Source organism: Corapipo altera, unplaced genomic scaffold (genome assembly GCF_003945725.1).
Source record: "Corapipo altera isolate COAL_440 unplaced genomic scaffold, ASM394572v1 308, whole genome shotgun sequence".
Taxonomy (NCBI): domain Eukaryota; kingdom Metazoa; phylum Chordata; class Aves; order Passeriformes; family Pipridae; genus Corapipo; species Corapipo altera.
Window position 1 is genome coordinate 3476023 of NW_020884925.1, and position 16648 is coordinate 3492670.

Below are 16648 nucleotides of genomic sequence, written 5' to 3' on the forward strand. Positions count from 1 at the left end.
ACAGACAATGGACTGAAATTTGATGAGGAAGACATTAAGGGTAATAAAATTATAATTGCTCATGTCCTTATTAAGATGTTTGTCCGAAACAGAAGTACAGGACACAGTGAACAGATGTTCTCTTTTTCTGTCTGCATCATTTTTGCAGCTTTGGGTGTGACTATCAAATTCTGTGGTGGGGAAAAGGCAGAGACTGCTCTTGGCAGGATTAAAAGAGCCTCAGCATTACAGATGAAAGTGCCTTTATTTCCCTGGAGGTTCTGCCGTTCCTGTCTGTAAAAGGCATTTCCCAATCTGAACTCCCAATGATGCTCCTTTTGCTTCCACTGTCCCTCCTTTGCAGGAGCAGTGACCAGCCAGGTGTGGCAGCCCTGGGAGCTTTGCTCTTGCACTGGAGGCTCCTCCTTCCCTCTGGTCTTTCCCAGTTAAGATCTGCCCAGATCCAAGTGTTTTTACAGGTAAATCCTTGACTCCTGTGTACCCATTTTGCACGCACAGGACTCCTGTGCTGTTGGGTGTGTGCTCTCCAGCCCTGCAGTAACACACCACCCTCTGTCCCCTCCTCTTCACATGCAGATTGAGGCCATATGTGCCTGAAAATGTAGGACAGAGTGTTTTAACCCTGCTAAAGAGGCTTGTGGGCACCGGTCCAGCCTCCCCCCTTTTTTACTGTAACTTTTCTCCAGTGAAATCAGTGGATGTGGCAGCCTGCCAGGAGCAAGGCAGCTCATTGCTGAGGGCTTAGTCACAGCTTGGGCAATTCAGCACAGACCAAGCTTCCTCTGTGCTCTGCACCCTGGCAGGCTCTGGGAATCGGTGGCTGATGGCTCAAGGGGTGGGAACTGAAGACTGTTCAGGCTCTGTGAGAGATGGAAAACAGATTTACACCAACTGGTATTTTTACTGTCTCGTTCTTCACGAGACTCTGTGTGAAACGGAAGAAAATATCCAAACTTCATATGACAGATAAGTGGAGGGGAATTACAAACTGGTAATTAACCTCTGGTACATCCCTGAAGCCTGTTCTGGTCCCTCATGTACAGCTCTGAGCCAGCAGGTACAAGGTGCTTCTGTTTACTTGATGGTTTTCAGCTCAGTCTGAGAAAGTATTTCTCTGTCCAGAAGTCAGATCCAGCTTTTTCCCAGACCTTCCATCCCCAGTGGGTCTGAGCTGCTCCTCACACCACCAGCACTGAGAGTGAATCCATGCTGATCACTTTTTTAGCAATCTGTACTCAGGGTTACTTCAGTGGCATTTAGAAATATATGGGTATCCACCAGATTTTTGCCCCCTGTTAAAAGGAAATGATCTCCTACTTAGACATCTGTTCATGGAATCACAGAATATGCTGAGTTGGAAGGGACCACAAGGATCAGCAAGTCCAACTCCTGGCCCTGCACAGGACATCCCAAGAATCCCACCCTGTGCCTGAGAGCCTTGTCCCAAAGCTTCTTGAACTCTGTCAGGCTTGGTCCTGTGGCCACTTTGTCCATAATGACCTGGAGAGGAAAAAGAATAGTGATATTTGAACCAAAATGAAATTTCGGGTTTTCGGAAAATGATCATGCTGCCTTTTTTTTTTTAACTTCTTTTTTAAATTTTTTTTTCTTTGTGCATTTATAAGATATAAAATTCTGTGTAAAAAACCCTGTAGATTCAGAGAGAATTCCCTCTAGGAGGAGTTTGACACTTTTCTCTGCCTAAACAAAGGAGTTAATTGGTGTGTATATTCACAGAAATAAACTAAAGCCCAGGAAATTCAGGCAGGCTTTTCATGTGCTTAAAATTTTTCATCTCTTTTATGGCAATTTTAGTGGCTACTGTTCTTCTAATGATACAACCAAATATGATAAGGAAATGTAGATAAAATTCCCTACTGTAACTTCACACATCCTCATACTCACAGTAGCATTAGAATTTACAGTTTTACAAGTTCCTCTTACTACATATCTTTAAATTTTGGCTTTCTGCAGAATTTGCTTGCAGACATTCCTGGTGGAATGACTTAATCCCATGTGACTAATTCTCAGTGGTTTTTCCATTTCCAGTTTTCTCCTCTAACTGGAAAAGCAGAGGGAATACTTGGTGTCCAGAGAAGTTTGTGTGCTTTGAGGTCTTTTCATTCCAAGAAATCCACTAATTTCAGCAGTGGGTTATTAATGCATTAAGCTCAGCCTGATTTGCTTAGAGGAGAGGGGTTTTTTTCTCACTCTGATAATTCCTTACTACCCAGATATCCTTGGGGGCCTGATCTCCACAACAGGAATACTCCTACTCACTTCAACAGCAGGATTCAGATCAGGTCCCTAAATAATATTTGTCTTTATTCAAACATGGAATGCATAAACAAGAAATTAAAACCTGCAGATAATAAATTATTCTATTTCTGAAGAAATGCTACTAAGCAAAACAGAATTACACAAGTATTTTTACTGTCTCATTCTTCACGAGACTCCATGTGAAATGGAAGAAAATATTCAAACTTCACATGACAGATAAAAGAAGGGGGATTACAAACTGGTAATTACCTCTGGTATGTCTCTTTGATTTTGAAGAGTTTATTAAAACATGAGTAGTTCATCTGAGACTACTGAAAAATGCAAAAAAAAAAATCTTCCTTAGCCCTTTCAGCTGTGCCTTACAGGGTTTGTTTGGAAGTTCCTGCTTTACTGGTGTAAACAAAGAACACTTGAGGTCTCATAAAGCACACAGGCATCACAGATATCACTTTATTGTTATTTCCTGTAAAACTGTCCCTGAACTCAGCTCTTCCCTCTCATTTGCTCGCTTGAAGTGAGGACACTGTGTGCACAGAGAGGCTTCAGGCTCACCAGCAGTGCCACTGCCCTGCCACTGGTGAGTCAGCATTTGGGGAAACAAATCCTGGCAAAGCCACAAGGAAGTGTTTTAAACAGTATCTTCATATTTGGACCAAACTCCTCCTGGGAAGAAACTTGAGAGTTGTTTGAAAATATCAGTGTGTCCTTTGAAGGGTCGCTCTTATTTTCAGCAGAGAACTGGTAGAACACTCAGTGTTCCTGCAGGTCACCTTTGGAATAACAGTGCAGGGAAAGTTAAACCCATTATCTGAGGAGAGCCTAGAAAAAAATCCTGCCTTAATAAAATGAAACTGAGAGGGGTGGGAATCCCTTGATGGAACTCAGGAAGCTTCATTCTGAGTTTTGAAGCCTACAAAACCTCCTGGCTTTCCTTATTCTATTTACCTTAAGATATAAGCAGGTGGAATTATTTAGTTGGTGGCTGATCGAATAATCTACAAATCTGATTCTATGTAGCCTTTAATACTAAATTATCTTCTTTTTATCTTTCACAAAAAAAGGGGAAAATGAAGGGTAAACCAAAGGAAAGAGTCAAGGTCACTTCCCTGGTCATCTCCTGATTTATTCTGCCCCAAGCAGGACCTTCAGTCACCTCCGTGGCTGCTGAGGCAGCCAATTTCTAAACTCTGCTTTAGCTTAGAAATCTATTATAGGGCCAGGAGGAAAAGACAATTGTGGCAATAATTTTAAATCAAGATTCATAGGTGATTTCTTTTTTTGTGAATGGGATTTGCTTTCCATCTAATATCATCCTTTTTTAATGTTTCTACTGTAGTAGTGTTGCTGGCTGCCTGTTTTTTCTTTTCTTTTTTCTTTCTTTTTTTTTTTTAATTCATTAAATAATTTATATCCCTTTTAAAAATTATTTTTGTTAGCTCACAATAGAAGTTTTGGGGTTTGTGGGTGGCAGCTTTGATTTATGATTGTGATGCATGGCAGGGATTTATGATTTGACTGGTTTGCATCTTTAATCCATGAGCATAATGAGCTGCTAAAAAGAGTTTGTTTAAACCAGAAAAAAAATGTATTCAAACGTTAGTACCACTGAGAATGGAATTTTGGCCTGATGCTTCTTTGAGTGCACGTGGTCAGTGAAAGCAGACGAACAGAATGGAAATAGCTGGATGTGCTTCTGGAATATTGTCCCTGCTTTGGGACTGGAGGGTGGAAATTCCCCTTCTTTGTATTTCTGTCTTCAATCCAGTTGAAATCCAAAAAATGCAGAGCACTACTAGATTTTTTTTTTTTTAGGAGAGCTTTTCCAAAGTTCACAAGAAGGTATGAGGTATTTTGGTCAAAATTTTGGATAGATTCTTACAGAGGATGAGCCCAAACTGCTGTGTCACCAATGGGTGAGTGCAGGGAGTTTTATTACAAAAGGCTGTATTTTGTCCATTACTGAAGAAGGAACAATGCATAGTTTGTATCCAGAGTCTTCCAAAAAGCACAGGAGGGTCTGGACTCTGAGAAAGAGTCTTTTCTCGGTTAAAGAAGTTATTCCACTATAAGTACTGGCATTTTGTCTGCTGTAAGATTGGTGTAATTAAATGCAATTAATGTAATTAAGTTTGTCCCAAAATTGATCTTTTGGGGGGAGTTATTTCTTCTTTTACTTAAATTTGTTTAGTCAGCTGTAACTGCAAATGTGTGACAATACCTTGAGGATGTCTGAACAGAGGAATAACAACCAGGAAATCCTACCTTGGTGTAACCACAGTTACTGCCTCATGTCCTGCCCCTTTACTCCTTCCTCTGGGAAATTTATCACTTATTTCTTCAGGAATTGTGTCTCCTTTGGGACTGAAGAGCCCGGATCAACACTTAGTGCCCTGGCAGTAATTAAGCCATCTTAGTTGTCCTCATTACTCCTTACTTATTCTCAGTTCTTCCATCAACCTTCTCCCAGGTTCTCCTTCTCTTCTCCTTCTCTTCTGTCAGCCCTCTCTCCTTTCTGCTGCCTTTCCAGAGTGCTGTGCAGGAGTTATTCCTTTTACAAGCAGAGGAGACAGAAATTTGAAGAGACAGAGCTGAAGTTCTTTGTTTTAATAAACCTGATGCCGCCATATACTCCCCAGACCCTGTCACTTCTCGTGAGAGATGAATTCCAGATGAAAACTCCCCAGGGATCCTTTGGGAAAGCTGCTGCTGTGTGCAGATGTTGCATGCAGGAAATAACTGGGTTATGTCAGTGCACAGCAGTCCTGTGACTGGGAAGCTGCCTGGGAAACCCTCGAGATTAATTCCGTGAAGCCTTCAGAAGATTCCAAACAAAAGTGTCTTTTTCTAGGATATGGATCTCTTTTCCTAGACTTTTACAGAATTTCCATGGATACTGGTGCAACAGGGTCAGAACAAGTGTTTCTCACTGCCAGGTAAGCCAGTGGTTTGATGTAATTGCAAATTTGGCATATATAGTTCTAGCAAAATTGGATACAGGAGAGCAGTTGTCTGGATACGATGGGATAATTTCCCCCTCACATTTTCTTAGATAATACTTGATAATATTCAATATCTGCCTCAGCTGGAAAGGTCTTGGAGTTAGTTTGGCTCTAGATTTGAATGTTATGACTTACTCTTGAATCTGTATTTCCTCAGTTTTCCTTGTGCTTCCTGTCTTTATACAACGCCAAAGCCAGAAGTTCCAAAACAGAAACCCACAGGAAAAGCAGCTCTGCTAATGTTTGTCTTGAGCAGAAACAAATAGCAAGAGAGATTTCCTGCAAAATAATTTTCTTGTGACAAATGTAGCCTGGATTCTAGACCAAATAGTCTGGTTAAATCTGCCTATTTTTAGGTCAGATTGTATCCAGTTACTGATTTTTATTAAAAACAAAGGTAAGTGTTTTTCAGTTAACCATCTGTAGTTTTTTCAATCCCACTCAGCTTTGACAAATACATTTAGCCTTTACTATAATATTTGATTTATTTCTTGTAAAGGGGTGAATGGACCTGTGATAAAGATAAGAATTCAAGAAGTAAAATTATTTGGAGAAAGCTTATTTGCAAAGAGCTGATGTGAATGATGTAACTTTTAATTAGTATGTTAAGCACTTCACAAAAGTTTTGGGTTTTCACAGCAAAAGAAAACTCCCTGTCCAAAGCATTTAGACTGGAATTCATCCCACTGAAGTTCAAACCCTGAAATTGTTTGCTCTCCCTCAATATCTGCTGCTTCCCCATTGATAACAGATGGAAGCTGGAGCAAATACATTTATCACTTGCAACATGCCTTCCATGTGTGGATCACGCTGAACTTGCCACTGCAGATTTAAGCCTCAGTTAAATGTCTAAAGATTAGGGAGATACTTGTGAGCTTTCTGGACATTCCAAGTGAAGATAAAAGGGTAAGAAATAAGAAAAGCACATCTGGATCAGGATTCCAGCAGTGGGCACTGGTGGCACTGGGGTTGTGTGTAAACTGGAGCTGTGAGCTAATACAGACTCATCCACCGAGCTCTGGGCTTGAAACTGCTGCAATTCCTGGGAAAGACAACTGGAATGAGACACTGAAGGTTTCCCAGTTATCCCACAGCAGCACTGAACCTTGGCCATGGGCTGTTCTGTCTTTGGAGAGGTTTCTGCTGGGATTTCAGTGGAGGGAGGGAAGTGACCCACAGCTGCTGAACAGGGAAAGGAGGAAGTTCAGGAGCTACTGAAGAAATGTAGTTTTGTGGTTGCAGTTAATACAGTGAAAAGGTGTCAGGCAGGACACAGTGGAGTCAGAGATGAGTAAGAAAGTCAGGAAAGGGGCCACAGTGTGACTGACAGGTGAGAAAACTGGCTGGGCCTCTGAAATGTGCTGAAAGGAAGAACAACTTAAACACTAATGGACTGTGTAACTGCTGTTTAGCAGTTGTAATCTGGTGTAAATCTAGGTTATCATAGAACCCTTACTGGGCACTTCTGTAAGTCCCCATTATATTCACATATTATTTGATTCTCTACTGGAAATCAAGTATTACATGGAAGTATATCCATATATATAATAATATAAATAAAGAAGTTCATATCCATGGGAGTAAGTTCCACTGTAAGCAGCTGAAACAATTATGTTTTATTAATTGTGTCATTATATGTGTTTATATCTGTTACCCATTAATCTTTGAATCTCTACACCAGTACTGTAAATTCTTCTGTTTTCCCTCTTCAGCATTCCTGTCAGGCACTGTAGCAGTTCCCCAGCCAGCCTGGATCCACAGGAATGCTGACAGGCCAACGATTATGTGCATATGGATTGCTCAGTTCCCTGCCACAGTTAAGTAGTTCCTGCTTTTCTATTCATAAGGGGTCCAGTTGGACTCTCTCTCTCCTCTACAAGGCTCCCAACTTGCCTGGATATCTTCACAAGTCAGATCACAGATGTCCAAGTAGAAATCAATGCTGCCATTCACTGAATTGTATAATTGTTGCCTTTTCACAGTGAAGAGTTCTTGATAAGATGCAGTGCAACAACAACAAAAAAGTAAAATCAGTGCATTTAATGTTGTCATATTCTGAACTGGGCTTAGATGAGACAGTTAAATGAAGTTAAATAAGATCTTTCCTACAGAATCAGAAAGTGCAGCTAAGCTTCCCTCCTTATTCAGTGCATCTTTTTTTCATTTTGAGAGGGGAACAAAAGTGGGGAATGTGCTGGAGGAAAGGAGCACCATCTAGTGTTTAAAGAATAACGCTGGAGAAGGAAACATTGCCATCAGTTAAAGCAGAGACCGTGGAATTCTTTGGCTGGCTTGTTTGCATACAAGAAAACAAAATATTCTGGAAATGTAACAATATGCTGTTCTTCCTGGGCATTGTGGTGCCTGCAGGATGACACGTCAGACTGCATCAGGAACAGCAATTTGGAAAAATATTCTACCTGTTTGTCTGTGTTGGTTAAAGGAAAAGCTGAGGAAAGTTTTTTGTTCCCCACCTCCAAATAATTTAAATACTAGCAGGCCAAACCCACTCAGCCTTTGCAATAATGTGCAATACAGGAGGTGAGTGCTGTACACAACCCTTGGCAGTGACAGTCAGGGGTAACACACTGCAGGAACCTGCAAAATGTTTATCAAAATGCAGCAAAAGCAGCAGTTAAACCAACATCCCAGCAGGCAGGTCTGGACTGACACTGGGGGGGGGGGGAGTGTTGTCTGTAGTTCCTTTGTTCTGGGAGGCAAAACCCGACAGATGTTCTGTGCAAGCTCTGAACTCTGGGGTTCATCTCTAACTGAATCCCTGCTTCTGAAAAGTTATCAGACAAGAGACAAAGTCATTTTTGCTTTCTGTTTTGTGAAAGGAAGCAGTGTATGCTCTCAGCCACTCTAATTTTGGAGCGTGATCTCACTTTCCCAAAAGCGCAGTACAGATGTGCTGCTTGTAATTTATTGGTGTTTCCTGTGCTTCTGTAAACATGACAGCATGAGCCTGGCACACACACCAGCTGGGCTCTCTCTGCCTCCACAGTAATGAGAGACTCTCTTTTTTCTTGCATATTTACCTGTTTTTTCCAGAATAAAACGTGATCTTATTCGAGAACTGTGAATGCTTACATTCATTATAAGATAAAGCCATTACAATTATATAGAGTTAGACCAGTCTCTCATTTTTGAGAGTAAATACATTTCTATTTTCATGTGTAGTAGATGGCCTTGTCAGCCAAAAGTGCTACTACTAAAATATTAGTTAATTTTTGGGAGAGAAGAACACATCAGAATAAAAGGGAATTTCAAGTATTTTCATGTCTGACAAGCTTTGTGGTCCTTTTGGGGGTATAACCACTGTCTGTGTATGTGTAACATTGACTTGCCTGTTGCACTGTGCCTCGAAGTTATGTGCACCCCAAAAGCTTCAGTGGCCTTTTGCCTCTGGGCAGGGGGGAAATCCTGTCTTGTGATATTGTTATTTTCATTTGTGTTCTAGACATTTCTTAGCAACAGAACGTCATCTGTGTCACCTGTGCATCCAGGACAGGAAAACATGAAAGGAAGAAGCAGGTAAAGGAAAAAGTATTGTTTTCATTTATATTCACCACAACAACTTAGACATAAGTTGCTGTTATTTACCAGTCAACATCTGGATTTGTTTGTGGAAAAAAAAAGGCCTACATGAAATAAGGAACTTATTTTCCAAGAAGGGGAACTTTCTGTTTACATGAATCATTTGTGAAATTAGGGGGTTCTCCTACCGTATGTTGTAAGGAAGCTGAACAGAAAATTGCAAAAGAGAAGTAGTGCCCCCAAAGTTTTTGAGGATTTTGGATCCTCTGGTTCTGGGATTTTCTGCAGGACATAATCATTCACAGCCAGCAGGAGTCAGGGGTGCTCTTGAGGCCAGGCTTCACCGCACTGATGAGATCAGGGGTAAGTGCTGGGGCACTTCAACTTGTCTAAACGACTGAGATAAGGAACCAGCTGCTTCTAAAGAGAATCAGTATTTTCTCTGTGTACCTTGCCAAGAAAGATGCCACCAGAAGAGCAAGAATACTCTGTATTTGGGGAAGAAGATGCTGAGAAGTATATATGGAAAAAACATTACTGACCTGTTAATAAAGCAGGATCAGCCCTTCTTACTGTCTGCATTTACTAAGAAGTCCTCACCTTTTGACAGCAGAATCACAGAATCTGATATTCTAGCCTGAAAAAAAGGGGAAAAAAGTTAGTCTTAGTTTGTGATGTTTAATCTTTTAGTGGATCCAACTTCATGTCATGTGAGCTGACTGGGGAGATAACCTGCACACCTCAGTTGCTGTAAGGAATCACTCCTGTTTCTCTGCCAACACTGGTTATCTCCTCCTTCCCTTATCAGTAGGTGATACCTGGAGGGGAGGACTCCAGGAATTCTGCAGTCCCTTATGGTAACCTCCAGGTAGGACCCATGGACAATCACAGTGAATATTCAGGTGTTTTATATCCTTTACATCCTTTAGCAAGGAATGAAAATGTTGTCTGGCTGATGAGATGGTTACTGAGAAATGAATCAAGGCATTTAGAAATGAGGACAGAGTAAGAAGCTCTGGGGAATTTAGGATTTCTGGGTAACTTAAACTTCCAAACCGTCAGAATTCAGTCAGATGAACCTATTTCATAAAGAGCATTAACCTAATAAAAATACCATTGCAGACATCAGCGCCAGCCATTGTAACAACTATTTTGACAGCAACCCTTTTGTGCTGTATTTAAGGGTGAGAGTGAAAAGCTGAATGTCATTAAACATGGAACAGTCTCGTCCCAGTTTTGGATGAATGTGCCACATCTGACAGTTTTCTGTATTTGTACCCAGAGCATGTTTGAAGGAAATAGGCACACACTGTGTTCCAAACATAAGGAAAAATGATGTGAAGTTACCAGTTTGATGTCTTCACAGTGAAGTTTTCTATTGCAGAAGTTCTCTATCACTAACACCAGAAGTTCCCTGGAGGGAACAATTATATAAAAACACAGTCTGGTCCGTGGTCATTCACGAGTTTAAACCCCGTAAGCTGCAGCTTTTCACCCACTGATGCCGCCTGCATTTTCCGTACTTTCCCCCACTCCTTCGGCTGCTGCTGCGTTGTCAGGAAGGGAGAAGGCTCGGGATGGGAGACGACACGAGAGTGCGGGAGAAGGGCGTTAATCTGATCCTGGGCTAAGGAAGCATTTGGAGAATGGTTTTTGGGCGGTCTCAGCAGTGTAACAGCGCACGGTCCGTGTGGAGCGCGGGGAGGCAGCGCCTTCCCCCCTCAGCAGAGCGGCTGCCGGGCAGGGCCGGGGCCGGGGCCGGGTGCCCCCGCTCGGTGCCGGGGCCGGGGCGGGTCCGTGCGGTGCCGGGGCGGGGCGGCCCCGGGGCGGGCCCGCACTACAAGTCCCGAGAGGCCGCGGGCCGGGCCGGCCCCGCTCCCTGCGCGGCCGCGGCGATGCCGGCGGGCTCCGAGGGCGAGGACGGCCCGGCCGGGGAGCAGCCCGGCCCCGGCGGCCCCAAGCTCTGCGGGTACCTGCAGAAGCTGTCGGGGAAAGGGCCCCTGCGCGGCTTCCGCACCCGCTGGTTCGTGTTCGACCCGCGCCGCTGTTACCTCTACTACTTCAAGGGGCCGCAGGAGCCGCTGCCGCTCGGGCACATCGACATCGCCTCCGCCTCATTCAGCTACCACCAGCCCGAGGCGGGCGCGGCCGCGCCGGGGGACGAGCCCCCCGCCTTCGAGGTGCACGGGCCCGGCGGGGCCGTCGCCGTGCTCAAGGTAGGCCCGGGACTCATCCTCGACCCGGCCCGGTGAGACCCTGTCCCCGGTCCTGCCCCGTCCCAGTCCCCGTCCCCGCCCGGTCCCCCTCCCGGCCCAGCCCGTGCCCTGCCCGCGGGTTTTGCCCGCAGCCGCCCCGCGCTCTGCCCCCGCTGTGCCCCGGCGCGTTGGCACAGGCAGGGAGGTGCCGCTTCGCAAACAGGGGAGCGGCACTGCCGGGCTGTCCCCGCTGTGTGCTGCGGGTCCGCGTGTCCCCCTTTTCCCCCGGGGGGTCCGCGTGTCCCCCTTTTCCCCCGGGGGGGTCCGCGTGTCCCCCTTTTCCCCCGGGGGGTCCGCGTGTCCCCCTTTTCCCCCGGGGGGGTCCGCGTGTCCCCCTTTTCCCCCGGGGGGTCCGCGTGTCCCCCTTTTCCCCCGGGGGTCCGTATCCCCTTCCCCGGTCCGTGTCCCCAGCGCCCCTGTGAGGGAGGACACGCCGCTGCGGAGCGCGGTGCGGGACGGGCTGAGGGGCTTCTGGGGGGGAAACGAGTCGGGGGGAGGAAAAGATTTCCGAAGAAATCTGGTGGGTTGTGGTTTTGGAGGCAGAGAGGGAGTGGCCGGGTCTCAGTGTTGGGGTGTTTATTTTGCAAGGATGGTGCGTGGCACAAGTCTGTGTCTGGGTTGCATTGGGAGGAAGGAAGAGGAGGGAGAATTGTTTCCTGAGAGTAGGAGAGGCTCCTTATCTGTAGAAGGACTCGGACCTTCGTAGGGCGAGAGGCGAATGTGGGGATTGTTTTACATATCTTTCTTCTATTGTCACGCCTAGGAAAAAAAAAAACCAACCGAGGAAACCATTTCCACTCAGTAAAGAAGAAATAAATCCTCCGAGTATCCGTGATTTTTGATTGCTGTTGAGGCAGATGAGCCCCTCAAGGAACATTCTTGTGCATTGAGTGTGACTTTTCATGTGAATTTTGTACTTTTTGAGCATAATCCATTAAGCTATTAAACAATAGCACTTACTATTGAATATTGGAAGATATCTCTTACACACTTCTTTAACAGTGGAGATTTGAGCAGTGATAGCACGTGCTGAGATTGAGGGATGTGATTGTACCAAGCTCTTCAGCATTCTGTTTTGAGAAGTAGAAACGTCAAAATAAAGAATCATCAACATATTTTACTGAAGAATAAGCAGGTTATTTAACTAGAAAACTAATATGATAATAATTTTACCTTATTTGGTGAAGGAAAAGCAGTGCAATCACATGTAAAAGCTACTTTTGTGTAGCCTTAACCAAAGATTTTATTGCTTTCTATAAATCTACTTTTGTAGCCTGAGTATCTGCGTTATGCAAGTTAAAGCTTCAGACTTGTTGTGAGCTTTGATTTTTGGTAGCTGGAGAGTGTTTTGCTTGGTTTTTTTTTTTAGTTAGCATTTAGTGATTTTTGTGTGGAAATCTTCAGAAATATATTTAATGCGTATTTTTTGTTGTGAGGATCCTTTTTCAGTAGGAGGGCCTTTATTGAGGAACGTGGGATTTGTGATTAGGAGTGTAGTGGGATATAGTGTCTGCCACCTGTGTAATAAATAACTAGTCTGTCAGACAGACAGGAGGAGCCTTGGGTGTTTTCTGCAGTCATGAAGACACAAATCAAACCCAACACTGATGCAGAAGTGTCAGGAACAGGGGGTTTCCTTCTACATATTTTTCTTGGTATCTTTTGTCTGTGATGCTACTGCTCTGCCCGTGTTTTTTGTATCAGGGTTTTTTTCTGTACTCTGGGAAAGAACCTGCATAGATTGGAGTTCTCCCCGGGTTTCCCTTATGGGGATTGAGAAGAGGTGCCAGTTAAGAAAGTCAAGTTCATTTCTGTAATTAGCAGAAAAAGCTAATTTTGCTTTGTGTGCCTCTTGTGTTATGATGATTGCCCTGAAGTGGCTGAGTGATTGTCTGTAAAAATGCTCTTATAGGTGTTTATGTACTGAGTCAGGAATTAATGAAGATCTTGAGGGATGTTGCAGGACCTACTGGCCTTTCGTGGCCATGTGATTCACCAAGGCATTTGCAGCTGGAATTAATTTTCTTCTACCCAACATGGTAGTTCTTTAAGGCATCTAAAAACATCCTTTGGCTAAATTAGGTAGATGTGGAATTAAGAATTCAAAATGTTAAAAAAAAAAAAAAAAATCAACCCCAAACCTCCCCCACTCTGATCCAGCCCCTCTTAAAAACAAATGTGATTTAGTCTGTCAAGAAAACATTACACACAGAGCACGAGGAATAAAGTGAAGTCAAATGGATTCTTCACCCTGTCACTCACATGCCTTGTTTTCCTCAACTTGCTGCGTTTTCAAAATTTCCACATCTTGTGATCTGGCTTTTCCCAGTCAGGATTATGGACTCAGAAGAGCAGTAGGAAATTCCAGATTGAACTGATGGTGCTGTTGAGGAATGCATTATTTTTCATAATGCCTCAGTTTTTGGTTAATGCAATGATTTCATCATCTGGATTGCTCAGTCTTCTGTCATTTAATGGGAGCTGAGGGTTGTATGATGTACTCAATCTTTGTTTCTCAGTTAGATAACAATTTTGGGAGGAACATATTGCTGCCTTTACAGCAAATAAAGCAAATTCTTCATATTTTAGGACTGTAGATAACCAGCCTGCCACTTATGTGATTGTAGCTTTTCTCTATGTTTCCAACAGTTAAAGTACAGTAGAAGAACATAAATGTGTTTAAAAAGCTTTTCTATTTAAATATATATAACAAGTACCTTTCCTTTAGGTAAAGAAGCTCAGGAAATTGTGTACTTTATGAATTATGGATAGATGACGTTTGAGGATATTTTATGGAAGGCATGCAAATCCTGATCTTGCAGATACTTGGTGTAACAGAATGCTGGTAATGCAGTCAAGTGAACATTTGGCTGTGTGCACACAGTGAGGCCTCTCATGAAGGGGGGAAAATATATATGTGTATATATATTTCTAAATATTTTTAAAGCAGTGTCTTGTAGACACACAAAGAAACACTGGCCAGTGATGCTGGACTGTGTCTGGACACTGAAGTGTGGGTGACCTCTCTGTGAACAGTGGTGAGCTGGGAGGGGAACAGAAATTTTTTGAAAGAAAAAAAATCTTTTCTGGGTTATTGGCCGAGTGTCAGCATTCCAGGCACTGCAGATTTCAGAGCCCAGATCCTTGGAAGTATTGGGCACCAGACTTGCTGAAATGAGGATTACTTTGGAGCTTTTGCTCTCATTTGTCAGTGCTCTGGAAGGATGTGGGTAATGATGGGGGGTTGAGCTTGGACAGCATTGCTGTGGGAACTAAGGCAGAGGAGAGGGTGGCTCAGCTGTGAGGGTGATTTGTTGCCTGAGCTGATGCTTTTTCCTTCAAACTCTGCTGGTTAGTGGTTGCAATGCTTTAATTAAGAGTTGGGCTGCCCTCCAGACAAAGCCATCTGGCTCCAGATTTGCTGTTTGAGTGTAGCAGGATTAGTAAATCTTAAGAAATGCAAACTTTCTGGTGATTAAAAAAAGCTCAGGGGAAACTTTGCCTGTGTTCAGAGGAGGACTGTGGCAAGAATTCTCATGAGATTCCTCAAAATATCAGGTCTTGTTGCATTTCTTTGGACTCTTCATTAAAGTGTATAATGTTGGCATACATGTTCCACTAGTGTGTCCAGGTAGAGGAAGCCAGAGGGTGGTTGTTTTTTCCAAATAATTCTTCTGTTTGTGTCATGTGTGCATCAGAAGGTGGCAGTTCTTGCATCATTCTTAGTGGGGGGATATAGGGAATGGTTTTAATTAATTAAATGATAATAATTTTCCATCATTGAAGTTGAAAACTGCATAGTACTGTGTGTCTCTTCACTTGAGTGTCTCTTGCTGCTACTGTTGCCTGTAGGTTTGCAGTAGTAATTCCTTTTTTTACACCAGTTTGGGTGGCATTCATGGTGGGGTTTTTCTCTCCCAGAAATGCCTCTGTTAAAATGTGGCTGGTGTGGCTCTGCAGTAAGAAAGCACCTTTGCAATAGTTTAGTCCCAATGAGGATGTTTTGGTGAGATTTGATTGATGCTGCAGCTGGTTAAATGTCCTGGCTCTCGTGGTGGGCAGTAGCCAAATACTCAGAGAAGTCATGAGAAACGGGGCAAGCATGGGACTGTTCCTTTCTTGGACAGGTAAAGTGAATTAAAAAAAAAAAATTTCAAATTTGTTGTGTTTAGGAGTGGGGGAAGAGGGAGACTTAACATGTTCCGTGTGTGTTGGGTTTTTTTTAAACTGTCCATTTCAAACAACAGCTTCAAAGATTAATTTTGTTTAAACAAAACTCATTTAAACAGAGATTTTCCAGGATACTGTTTTAACTGTAAATAACTAAGATGCTTACATAAACTCAGCAAAAACCATTGGAAGGGAGTGGAAAACTCTGGAAGAGAAGGAAGGCTGTGCGTGGGAAGGCAGGAAGGCGAGGTAACAGGCAGGTCAGTAGCAACTGGGAATTTAAAAGCAGCCAACAAGGAGCAGCTCCATTTACATTAATTCCCGGTTCTCCAAAGATGACTGGGGAGAGAATAACGGGGCAAGTGGTGAGAAAGGGTCATTAAGTTCAAGGAGTTGTGGGCAGAAGTTAATTGCAGGTTTAACTGGCTTGCCTCGTTAGCTGTGTTGTGGTAGCAGGGAACCCTTGAGAGCTACATCCAGTGTCAGTGGGAGCTCCTGGAGTTCTGGTGGTTTCTGCTGGAGCACAGTAAAACATGGCTTTAGGAGGCCTGTGTGAGTCCATCTGAAGGAAATGTAAGCTCTCAGTTGACCAGAAGTGAAGGCTGGTTTAGCCACTGGCTAAAAGTGCAAAGGAAATCCTTGTGCCCAAGGAGTAGCAGGGGGGATGTTGCTCTTTGCAGGACTCCTGTGGACTGGAAAAGCTGCTGTGGTCACTGCCACACTGCCAGAGGTGGCTGTGGGATTGATGCTTCCCGTGTCCAGTTCTTTGACACTTAGTGAGAAACCTTACAGACAGTTCTAAGCTATTCTTTTTGCCAGGTCCTTTTTTTTATGGGGGAAATGTTTTTCTCTGGTTTCCCATGAGCAGGCAAGCAAGAATATCTGAAACTAATTTCCACTTCAGGTTAGAAGTGTCTCACATATCTTTGCTGTCAACTGAGAAAAGTGAACCTGCAGTGTCCTTGTGTATGACTGGTCGATTTACTAATGTTTCCACGATTTATTTATCTTGTATCTTACCACGTTTATGATGTACTGAGAGGAGCTGGAGCAGCAGCTCCAGGAATAACTGTTTTCTGTTTAACGTCCTTGCACGGTGCTGTGGAGCCATTTGCTGTGGAACGTGTGGGACCTTAAAGCTCATAGGGGTACAAAGAGCCAAATGGTAAAACAGAAATGTGTGTGTCTCTGATTGCTGAACACTGAGATGGCAAATTGCTGAGCCAGAGGGAGCACCTGGGGAAGCAACAGTTCTTGTTTGCTGTGCTGTTTGGGCTTTGTCTTGTAATTAGCTACTGTCAGGGTCGAAATATGATGGCAAATGGGTCCTCAATTTGACCAGACCAAAAGTGTTCTATCTATAATGAAGACAGTTCTGTGCCATTGCTGTGCTTCACTGCATTT

The 16648-nt window shown here is 43.6% G+C and overlaps 1 protein-coding gene across 1 annotated transcript in view; it reads left to right on the top strand.

Moving 5' to 3' along the window:
• Positions 1–10714: 10714 nt before the first annotated feature.
• The window catches only part of TBC1D2B (TBC1 domain family member 2B), a 32510-nt gene continuing 26576 nt past the window's right edge, over positions 10715–16648 (top strand). Inside the window, exon 1 of the mRNA XM_027657503.1 lies at positions 10715–11035. Coding sequence (XP_027513304.1) covers positions 10715–11035 — 321 coding nt within the window. The remainder of the gene's footprint in view (positions 11036–16648) is intronic.